The sequence below is a fragment of the Procambarus clarkii genome, chromosome 31 (assembly GCF_040958095.1).
Source record: "Procambarus clarkii isolate CNS0578487 chromosome 31, FALCON_Pclarkii_2.0, whole genome shotgun sequence".
NCBI classification, from domain to species: Eukaryota; Metazoa; Arthropoda; class Malacostraca; order Decapoda; family Cambaridae; genus Procambarus; species Procambarus clarkii.
This window is the reverse complement of record NC_091180.1, coordinates 33,120,145-33,132,321: the sequence shown is the minus strand read 5'-3', so window position 1 is coordinate 33,132,321 and position 12,177 is coordinate 33,120,145. Positions and strand designations below refer to the sequence as shown.

Here is a 12,177-nt window from a genome sequence, read left to right as displayed (position 1 = left end):
CCTCCTGCTCATCAACCTGACCACCTCCTGCTCATCAACCTGACCACCTCCTGCTCATCAACCTGACCACCACCTGCTCATCAACCAGACCACCACCTGCTCATCAACCAGACCACCTCCGGCTCACCAACCAGACCACCACCTGCTCATCAACCTGACCACCTCCGGCTCATCAACCTCACGTGGGCCTCTCCACTTTGTCGAGAGGGCGAATTTTCCCGCCACAATTAACTGGCCGAGTAATGACTAAGAGAGCGCGGCGAGCGGCCAGCTGGAATAGTGGCTGTGTTACTCGGTATGAGGAGCAGAGGGGGAATAGTGGTTGGGGGGGGGGGAGAAGAGGGGGGGGAGAAGAGGGGGGGGGGGGGGGAGAAGAGGGGGGGGGGAAGAGGGGGGGGATGGGGGTTGTCTGGGCATAGTCCTCGCGCCCCACACTAGCCAGGTCCGGGTCACGTAGAGGTTAGACCACTATTTGCGCCTTGTGTTACGTAATGTCTGACAGTTGTTGTGGGAGTGTTCGTATAATGACAGCTGCATGGCACTGCTCTCGTGGCATGGCACTGCTCTCGTGGCTCTCTCGTGGCACTCTCGTGCATTGGCACTGCTCTCGTGGCTCTCGTGGCATGGCACTGCTCTCGTGGCACTCTCGTGCCATGGCACTGCTCTCGTGGCTCTCGTGGCATGGCACTGCTCTCGTGGCTCTCTCGTGGCATGGCACTGCTCTCGTGGCTCTCTCGTGGCATGGCACTGCTCTCGTGGCTCTCTCGTGGCACGGCACTGCTCTCGTGGCTCTCTCGTGGCATGGCACTGCTCTCGTGGCTCTCTCGTGGCACGGCACTGCTCTCGTGGCTCTCTCGTGGCACGGCACTGCTCTCGTGGCTCTCTCGTGGCATGGCACTGCTCTCGTGGCTCTCGTGGCATGGCACTGCTCTCGTGGCTCTCTCGTGGCATGGCACTGCTCTCGTGGCTCTCTCGTGGCATGGCACTGCTCTCGTGGCTCTCTCGTGGCTCTCTCGTGGCTCTCTCGTGGCACGGCACTGCTCTCGTGGCTCTCTCGTGGCATGGCACTGCTCTCGTGGCTCTCTCGTGGCACGGCACTGCTCTCGTGGCTCTCGTGGCATGGCACTTCTCTCGTGGCACGGCACTGCTCTCGTGGCATGGCACTGCTCTCGTGGCACTCTCGTGGCACGGCACTGCTCTCGTGGCATGGCACTGCTCTCGTGGCACTCTCGTGGCATGGCACTGCTTTCGTGGCACTCTCGTGGCATGGCACTGCTCTCGTGGCACTCTCGTGGCATGGCACTGCTCTCGTGGCACTCTTGTGGCACGGCACTGCTCTCGTGGCATGGCACTGCTCTCGTGGCATGGCACTGCTCTCGTGGCTCTCTCGTGGCATGGCACTGCTCTCGTGGCATGGCACTGCTCTCGTGGCTCTCTCGTGGCACGGCACTGCTCTCGTGGCTCTCTCGTGGCATGGCACTGCTCTCGTGGCTCTCTCGTGGCACGGCACTGCTCTCGTGGCTCTCTCGTGGCATGGCACTTCTCTCGTGGCTCTCTAGTGGCACGGCACTGCTCTCGTGGCATGGCACTGCTCTCGTGGCACGGCACTGCTCTCGTGGCATGGCACTGCTCTCGTGGCACGGCACTGCTCTCGTGGCTCTCTCGTGGCATGGCACTGCTCTCGTGGCACTCTCGTGGCATGGCACTGCTCTCGTGGCATGGCACTGCTCTCGTGGCATGTCACTGCTCTCGTGGCACTCTTGTGGCACGGCACTGCTCTCGTGGCTCTCTCGTGGTATGGCACTGCTCTCGTGGCATGGCACTGCTCTCGTGGCACTCTCGTGGCACGGCACTGCTCTCGTGGCTCTCTCGTGGCGCTCTCGTGGCATGGCACTGCTCTCGTGGCACTCTCGTGGCATGGCACTGCTCTCGTGGCACTCTCGTGGCATGGCACTGCTCTCGTGGCACTCTTGTGGCACGGCACTGCTCTCGTGGCTCTCTCGTGGCATGGCACTGCTCTCGTGGCACTCTCGTGGCATAGCACTGCTCTCGTGGCACTCTCGTGGCATGGCACTGCTCTCGTGGCATGGCACTGCTCTCGTGGCTCTCTCGTGGCATGGCACTGCTCTCGTGGCACTCTCGTGGCATGGCACTGCTCTCGTGGCACTCTCGTGGCATGGCACTGCTCTCGTGGCACTCTCGTGGCATGGCACTGCTCTCGTGGCATGGCACTGCTCTCGTGGCACTCTCGTGGCATGGCACTGCTCTCGTGGCATGGCACTGCTCTCGTGGCACTCTCGTGGCATGGCACTGCTCTCGTGGCACTCTCGTGGCATGGCACTGCTCTCGTGGCATGGCACTGCTCTCGTGGCACTCTCGTGGCATGGCACTGCTCTCGTGGCACTCTCGTGGCATGGCACTGTTTTGCTCTCTCACGATACTTCCTGACAGTATAGCTGGGGTTTAAAACCATATAAACCATATTGTATACCAACAATGTAAACTTTGTAAATCACGTCATGAAATGTAGCGCTTCTCTCCGGAGTGAATCTTCTCAATAAGTTATCAACAAATGGTACAAATACCTGCTGCCTAAATTTGGAAGTGATATCACACTAAAAATACATCAAACATGTATCTGTAAGTGAAAAGGATTTTGTCCAAATACACGACATATACATTTGTAGTTTAGATAACTTTTGAACGTAATCGACTACATAACATGCCTGTGGTAGGTCATACGTTCAGTAGTCCGTCCTCCTAAGGTGTCCCCAACGTCAAAAAACTGTTGTACTAAAGCGCCCCCCTTATCCTAACCTACCAGAGGACCCACAACAGAAAACGGGACAGTCCGTCACTTTCACCTGCTGCTTCCATTTTCTAACACGAAAATTTTTGGCCTTTGGTAACGCATACGTGCGAAAAGCGACGTTTTATGTATTAGGGCAGGTTGTATTCAGGGCCTCGCGAGCGATTTCGTCTGGGTTCGAGGCCCGAACAAAGGAGGTTATCTGAAGGTTATCTTGAGATGATTTCGGGCTTAGCCTCCTCGCGGCCCGGTCCTCGATCAGGCCTCCTTTTTGTTACACTTCCCGAGAAAGCATCCCGTAGCAGCTGTCTAACTCCCAGGCACCTATTGCCTGCTAGGTGAACAGAAGCATCAGGGTGAAAGAAACTCTGCCTATTTGTTTCCGCCTCTTCCGGGGATCGAACCCGGAACCTCAGGAGTACGAATCCGAAGCGCTGTCCACTCAGCTGTCAGGTGCCTTTGAGCCATTCTCAAGACCATCACTCCATTTATTGGCTGACTCGATTTTAAAACATGTAGACACGTGATAATTGAAGCCAAGTGACCAAATTAAGGCTCTTGGACCCAGATTCACGAAGCAGTTACGCAAACACTTACGAACCTGAGTCCAGATTCACGAAGCAGTTACGCAAACACTTACGAACCTGTACATCTTTTTTCAATCTTTGGCGGCTTTGTTTACAATCATTAAACAGTTAAGGAGCTCCGAAGCACCAAGAGGCTGTTTATAACAATAACAAAAGTTGATTATGAAGTTTTCATGCTTGTAAACTGTTTAATAAATGTAAACAAAGCCATCAAAGATTAAGGAAAGATGTACACGTTCGTAAGTCCTTGCGTAACTGCTTCGTGAATCTGGCTCCTGGTCTTCAGCTGATTCCTAGTTCATCCTGTACCTTGCCTGATTGTAACTTAACCTTAAATAGTAAATTAAATTAACTAAATTATTAAATTATACATTAACTTGCATACATTAACATTAAATTATATAAATTAACTTGCCCGAAACGCTATGCGTACTAGTGGCTTTAGGTACTGTATGTACTATCTCTATCTTTAAATTCAACATTATGTATGTAACTCAATGTATCTTTACTTGAATAAAAAATCTAATTTAAATCTAATAACTCATTGAATAGACCAGTTTTGGGGTTAGGTTTCAGATGTAGGCTATCAACACCTAGCTTATATTATCTTAAGGATAATAAATACTGTTCTTAGTAAACCCAAGACTTAGGAGAGAATGAGGAAGGGGGAGGGAGACAGAAAAAGTGAGAAATATGAAGGATGAGAAAATAATTTAGTGTTCTCCACTATTATCTGCAAGCCGAAGGGCAGGCGGGTTATTCGCAAAAACACCAGTTGGGATCTACATACCTTCACCAGTGGATTCAGTAGGGTTGAATACCTTTTGTTCTGACCCCTTCTTTCAGCCTGTCCTCTTAAAAATAACGTCGATTTTAGCCGTTTGCCAGTATGGCCGAATTTGGACGTAATTTGAAAATATAAAAAAAAAAAAATGAAAATAAATTTGGGATATTTTTTTTTTCAACAACAGTAAGTTAAGGGTCCTCTCATAGGTTAGGTGGGCAGGAAATTCTCATAAATTTTCAAAACGTTATGAAAAACGTTAATTGAAAGTCACCTATTCTAACCATACAGAGTCGGTCGGACGACTCAAATAGAAAACGGAACAGTACGTCACTTTTGTGAGTCGATTTCATTTCAAATTACGTCCATATTTGGCCATAGCGCGCATACCAGCCAAAAGTGACGTTATTTTTAAGAGGACGGGTTGAGTGCTATATAGTCGTAATGGCTTGGTGCTTTTCCCTCTGATAATTCCCTCCCTCTCTCCCTAATTCAACAAGTTGATAGCCATGATGTTTAGTAAATTGACTACATGAAGGCTTTGACACACAGTTGGCTCCAGCTTCACCCTATAACTAGCATAATTGTAACTTAGTAACTTTACACTAAATTAAGCTCGTTGCTAATGGAAACAAATAACCTCATTGAATAAATTAGTCTCTAGGGTCAGGCTTCAGATGAGCTTTTAGATTGCAGTTTCATCAGATTCATCAGTGACATCCATTATGAACTGTTGTCTTAGTTTAAACAACAGGAACACAAGGTGGAAGAGCAGGAAGGGAATGGAGAGTGTTGTGGAACGAATTAATCAATTAGTATATACAACATGTCATCACACTCAATACATCACTTATTTAAAGGAATTTATCAATCTGTCATAATTAAAGTACCGCAGTAATAATTTTTTTTAGTTTGAAGATCGGCCTGGGTAGGTAAGTTAACCAGACCACACACTAGAAAGTGAAGGGACGACGACGTTTCGGTCCGTCCTGGACCATTCTCACAATCGAATTGAGAATGGTCTAGGACGGACCGAAACGTCGTCGTCCCTTCACCTTCTAGTGTGTGGTCTGGTCAACACACTTCAGCCACGTTATTGTGACTCATCGCCTGCATCTGGGTAGGTAAGTGTGTTGGTCAGGTCCAAACTGTTCTGGCTGGGTGAGAACATTGTTTAACAGATGTTAGGATGGCGAGAACGGCCTGAATACATCCCCCATAAAAATGCCAAGCACGAGGGGGGGTCGCATCATGGGCTTTGTCTGCTAAAGACCCACAATGAATGAGAGGAGAAGCCAGAGGAGACACGCACAGGGGCTCCTCTCCACCACCGTCTTCTGAATGAAACTTAGAAACTGACGTAGAGAGCTATATATAGATGTCACCTCATGCAGCTCCATTAATGCCTTGCGGTTAGGCTCCAAATTGCTTAAAAACACATAATGGCGTCCGTTTATGAAAGGCAAAAAAAATAATGAATGAAGAGCTTACAAATAAATTCTGCTCCAGACAGGAGAGCAAAACAGTTTTCTTCTGTCTGTCTGTCTGTCTGTCTGTCTGTCTGTCTGTCTGTCTGTCTGTCTGTCTGTCTGTCTGTCTGTCTGTCTGTCTGTCTGTCTGTCTGTCTTGCAAATTATAATATCAGGTTCAGCTAATAAATCTACAGCAAAAGTTTGTTAAATAAATATTAGAATTTATCATATGCACTGATGTTGTTAATATTACATTACGATGATCTTTGTGTGTGTTCTTATCACAGAGTTTCTCGACTGACTTAATAAGAGAATAGAGGGAAGTGAGCTCCAGCTCCTGTCCCCGGAATGTTAGCATTAATTAACTGTTCGGAAGTCACACGGAAACTTACATGTAATACATATAATGAAAACCTAATAACAGGAGTTTATATATATATATATATATATATATATATATATATATATATATATATATATATATATATATATATATATATATATATATATAAACTCCTGTTATATATATATATATATATATATATATATATATATATATATATATATATATATATATATATATATATATATATATATATATATAAACTCCTGTTATATATATATATATATATATATATATATATATATATATATATATATATATATATATATATAAAATGTCGTCATAGGAAGAGTTATTACATGGTAATCAGACCTCCCAGAGTATGGAATCGATGTCTTTGAGAAAACTGTAGTGAGGTGGAAAAAATTTTTTAAGATGAATTTAAGGGATTACGGAGGGAAGCATGGAAGGTGGGCTGGCCTTGGGCTAAAAAGGAACTTGGTATCATACCTGCCGCTGAACAGACTAGTTTATTTAGTGAAAAGGGGGGAGGGAGTTTACTGGGGAAAGCGCCAAGCCATTACGACTATATATAACTTCGAAGGGTTCTGAATAAGGATTTGGGATAGGACGGGGAGGAAGGAATGGTGCCCAACCATTCAGACGGTCACGGGGGATTGAACGCCGACCTGCGTGAAGCGAGACCGTCGCTCTACCGTCCAGCCCAAGTGGTTGGTGGGGAGGAAGTTATTAAACAGATTAAATTATAGCCCAACAAGTTCCCTTGCAGCCAGACGAAGTATTTGCCAGGTTTCTCAAGACGTATGATACATATTTACTACATCATTAGTATCCAGGAAGGTTAGGTTAGGTTAGGTTAGGTTAGGTTAGGTTAGGTTAGGTTAGGTTAGGTTACATTAGGTTAGGTTAGGTTAGGTTAGGTTACTTTCGGTTAGGTTAGGTTAGGTTAGGTTAGGTTAGGTTAGGTTACATTAGGTTAGGTTAGGTTAGGTTAGGTTACTTTCGGTTAGGTTAGGTTAGGTTAGGTTAGGTTAGGTTAGGTTACTTTCGGTTAGGTTAGGTTAGGTTACTTTCGGTTAGGTTACCTTAGATAATGTTACGTTAGGTTAGGTTAGGTTAGTTTTCATTATTGTATTTAACAGTCTCCGTCCCAAGTTGTAAGTCAAATACTGACTTATGTAAATTTTGTTATATCAGCACTAGGGGGGGGGTGGTACCCGGCGTTGCTCGGGTCTGCCTCCCATCTGTCCTCCCATCCATCTGTTTATCTGTCTATCCATCCATCTATTTATCTCTCTATCCATCCATCTATTTATCTCTCTATCCATCCATCTATCTGATCACCTATCTATTTTCCATCTATCTGTCATTCCAGTTGTCTCTCTATTCACCAATCAGTCTATTTATCTACCTATTCATCTATCCATCCACATATCTGTTTGTCCACGTATCCATTAATCTATCTATCTATATCATTATTCTTTTCATCCGTCTTCCCAGCCATCCATCATTCTATCCATCCATCTTTCTGTCCATTTATCTTTCTATCCCTCCACTTCCATCGATTATATTCCACAATCCATCTATTTATCTATCCATTTGTCTGTCCATCTATTCATCATCTTTCTATCCATCTATACAGCCATCTTTCTATCCGTCTATTTTTCTATACATCCATCTTCCTATCCATCCATTTCCATCGATTATATCTCTCTATCCATCCATTTATCTATCAATTTGTCTATCCGCTTACTCATCCACCTAGCCATCTATCCATCTCTCTATCTATCTATCTATCATATCTATCAATCTATATGTCCATCTATTCATATTACAAATATATCCATCCATCAATTCATGCATCCAGTAATCTACATCCATCCATCATTATGTCTATCCATCTATCCACTTTCTGTCCATCCATCTATCCACCTTCTATCCATCCATCTATCTATTAATGGACCTATCTATCCAGCCATGTACCCATCTATCTATTCATCTATCCATCCGGTTTTCTATACATCCATCTATCCATTTATCTTTCAATCTATCCGTGTCCATTTGTCTACGTATCCATCTATGCATCAATCTCTCCATCCATATACTCATCTATTCATCTATCCATCAATTTTGAAGTACTATAGAAAAGAATAGTTACCCCTTACCCTGTTAATTCTTCAGAACCCGTTGAAGGTGTGAAAGAACCGTCTGTTTTATGCTAGTACGGGCAAATTATTGATAGCAGGAATTTTCTGTTAATTTTCCCGAAATCAGTGAAAAATGGTGCATATTACTATAAGAAGAAAAGTTATTTTGGAAAGTTAGTTTAGAAAATTAACTCTGTATTGAAGGAAGGGGAGTAAGAGGTAGAATTACTGGTTGAGAAAGCCCGAGTGTATTAGGGGGGAATTGTGTGAAACCCCCTGTTAGGCTTCAGTGGAAGCCTCAGGGACCCCTGTGGGTGGAGTGGCACTCCAGGTTGCAATTCTTTTCACCATGTCGTGGTGGTGATGACCAGCACGCGTCTGGGAGCACTCAGCGCATAGGTTCGAAGCCATATCAAGGCTCCTGTTAGATTGGTTCATTGATATACCACATTAATGTGATTTCTCTGTGCAGTGAATAGTGGTGTATATTAATGTAAAGAAAAAAATTGTGTTTATTTTTTCAAAATATAAAAATATTTTTGTCAAAATATTTTTGTTCAAAATATTTGTTTTCAAAATTTTCAAAATATTTTTTTCAAAATATTTGTTTTCAAAATTTTCAAAATATTTTTTTCAAAATATTTGTTTTCAAAATTTTCAAAATATTTTTTTCAAAATATTTTTTTTCAAAATTTTCAAAATATTTTAGCATCGCTAGCAGGCGGTGCTAAAAATCGTCGTGAGGGTCTAAAATGACCTTGTCCTTCCACCAGAGTGCTTCTGGGGCATCTTATCTTAAGATGATTTCGGGGCTTAGCGTCCATGCGGCCCGGTCCTCGAGCAGGCCTCTTTTTTTATTACACATCCCCCAGGAAGCAGCCCGTAGCAGCTGTCTAACTCCCAGGTACCTATTTACTGCTAGCTGAACAGGGGGCATCAAGGTGAAAGAAACTTTGCCCATTTGTTTCCGCCTGTGCCGGGGATCAAACCCGGACCCTCAGGACTACGAATGCCGAGCGCTGTCCACTCAGCCGCCTGGCGCCGTCATACGTAAACACTTGGACTGGCGTCACTAGAGACCTTCACGCTTCCTGTGATATCAGTAGAAATCAGGTTGAATGACTTTCACAAGTCACGGTGGTCTAGTGGTAGAGTATGCGACTTGGCAATGCTGGGGTCGTAGGTTCGAGCCCAGCACTTACGAACCTGGGGCCAGATTCACGAAGCAGTTACGCAAGCACTTACGAACCTGGGGCCAGATTCACGAAGCAGTTACGCAAGCACTTACGAACCTGGGGTCAGATTCACGAAGCAGTTATGCAAGCTCTTACGAACCTGAGGCCACATTCTCGAAGCAGTTACGCAAGCACTTACGAACCTGGGGCCAGATTCACGAAGCAGTTACGCAAGCACTTACGAACCTGTCCATCTTTTCTCAATCTTTGGCGGCTTTGTTTACAATTATTAAACAGTTAATGAGCTCCGAAGCACCAGGAGGCTGTTTATAACAATAACAACAGTTGATTGGCAAGTTTTCATGCATGTTAACTGTTTAATAAATGTAACCAAAACCGTCAAAGATTGAGGAAAGATGTACACGTTCGTAAGTGCTTGCATAACTGTTTCGAGAATGTGGCCCCAGGTTCGTAAGTGCTTGCGTAACTGCTTCGAGAATATGGCCCCAGGTTCGTAAGTGCTTGCGTAACTGCTTCGTGAATATGGCCCCAGGTTCGTAAGTGCTTGCGTAACTGCTTCGAGAATACGGCCCCAGGTTCGTAAGTGCTTGCGTAACTGCTTCGAGAATATGGCCCCAGGTTCGTAAGTGCTTGCGTAACTGCTTCGAGAATATAGCCCCAGGTTCGTAAGTGCTTGCGTAACTGCTTCGAGAATATGGCCCCTGGGTTCTGAATTATATTCTTATCTTTGACAGATTCGCTTGTGCCTATGATTTAATGATATTATGAGCAACTGGCACTATTCTATAATTTATATAGACTACCAACTTTCCACTCCTGCAGTTGCAGAAAACTTTCAACTTTTCATATCACGCTATACAGCGAATCTTTTTAATTCATAAAAAAATATCATTACATTGCATGTAGCTGAGTTTAAGTCTTGTATCCAATCTTCCTAATATCCCTAAAGCTTATTCCTACATCTTATAATAATGCTCGTCACTGCATGTCCTAGGACTGAGCGACGGAATGAGCCATAACAGAGAGGTGCCGACTATCTACCAGCAACAGTTGGGCTCTCCTCTGCGTCACGGCATCAACGTAGAAGTCGTACCGTAAATATTTCCTGATAGGGGTCAGCTCTGTGTTTGTCAATATGTTAAGGCAGGACGATTATTATCGGGGGAGCTAGGCCCCCCACACTATGATTACATGACTTGGGGTGTGTCTGGGGTAGCGGGAGAGGGGAAGGATAGGGAGGAGGAGAGGGGGAAGGATAGGGAGGAGGAGGAGGAGGAGGAGGAGGAGGAGGAGGAGGAGAGGGGAAGGATAGGGAGGAGGAGAGGAGAGGGGTTGAACCAGAGGCTCCGATGAGTAGACCAATATGAGACACAACAAACACAGGGGAATGAGAACAAGGAGAAAGAACAAAACATCAAGATAACACAATATAAGGAAGATAACCAAGGAGAACCAATGGGGCTCGACTGGCCTTATAAAGCCGTATTTAAGCAACCTGCTCTCGCACAAGACAGCACATATATGACTTATTGCTTATAGTCACTATTTCGCTTATAAATAAGTACATATGTTACATATTCCAAGCCATATTTTTTTCAAAGCACTGACTTTTTCTCTCAGTTTTATTAAATAATAAAGATTTTATACAAAATTTGACAATATCCTGAGTTACTTTACAATTTATTAATTTTTTTTTAGTTTTGTTTCATTATTTTTATAAAACTGTAATATCAATATAGGTATAGGTTCAGTACTACTTGTAATATCTTAACATACTAAGAAGGTTAGGTTAGGTTGTGGTTTTCTATTCAGCATTTCAAGGTAAACTCAAATATTCACAATAAATTAGTATGTCACATATGCACTTATTCATAAGCAAGATATTGACTAAAAGCAAGTGCGTGAACGGGTTGAGTTAAAGCACACGAAAGAGCGAGAATGTCAAAAGCAAACATAAACAAGAGGAAGAGACAAAGAGAGCAACAAAGGAGAGGTAGAGGGAGGGGAGGACAACCCGGCGAGTGAGGCTGGGACTGAGGACACGGAACAAGGTAAGGACTATTGTCTTAAGGAATAGGGGGGGGGGGGGGGTACTATCAGGGGAAAGCGCCAAGCCATTACGTCTATGTGTCAGGTGGGAATTGAAGCGGGTGAGGGGAGAGGGCAAGGGAGGGGTGTGGTCAGTGTGAGGGGAGAGGGCAGGGGGGTGTGGTCAGTGTGAGGGGAGAGGGCAGGGGTGGTGTGGCCATTGTGAGGGGAGAGGGCAGGGGGGTGTGGTCAGTGTGAGGGGAGAGGGGAGGGGGGGTGTGGTCAGTGTGAGGGGAGAGGGGAGGGGGGGTGTGGTCAGTGTGAGGGGAGAGGGCAGGGGGGGGTGTGGTCCGTGTGAGGGGAGAGGGGAGGGGGGGTGTGGTCAGTGTGAGGGGAGAGGGGAGGGGGGTGTGGTCAGTGTGATGGGAGAGGGGAGGGGGGGTGAGGTCAGTGTGAGGGGAGAGGGGAGGGGTGGTGTGGTCAGGGTGAGGGGAGAGGGGAGGGGGGATGTGGTCAGTGTGAGGGGAGAGGGCAGGGGTGGTGTGGTCAGGGTGAGGGGAGAGGGCAGGGGTGGTGTGGTCAGTGTGAGGGGAGAGGGCAGGGGGGGGGGTGTGGTCAGTGTGAGGAGAGAGGGCAGGGGGGGGGTGTGGTCAGGGTGAGGGGAGAGGGCAGGGGTGGTGTGATCAGTGTGAGGGGAGAGGGCAGGGGTGGTGTGATCAGTGTGAGGGGAGAGGGCAGGTGTGGTGTGATCAGGGTGAGGGGAGAGGGCAGGGGTGGTGTGATCAGGGTG

General features: G+C 45.9%; 1 protein-coding gene across 1 annotated transcript; it reads right to left on the bottom strand.

The window, feature by feature from the left end:
- Positions 1 to 449: 449 nt before the first annotated feature.
- LOC123758879 (aggrecan core protein-like) lies at positions 450 to 2,069 on the bottom strand. Its single transcript, XM_045743647.2, has one exon. The coding sequence runs from the start codon at positions 2,067 to 2,069 to the stop codon at positions 450 to 452; it is 1,620 nt and encodes a 539-aa protein (XP_045599603.2).
- Positions 2,070 to 12,177: the final 10,108 nt, after the last annotated feature.

Coding starts and splice junctions, on each gene's coding strand:
- LOC123758879 (XM_045743647.2), bottom strand. CDS start 2,069: ATGCCACGAGAGTGCCACGAGAGCAGTGCTATGCCACGAGAGTGCCAC.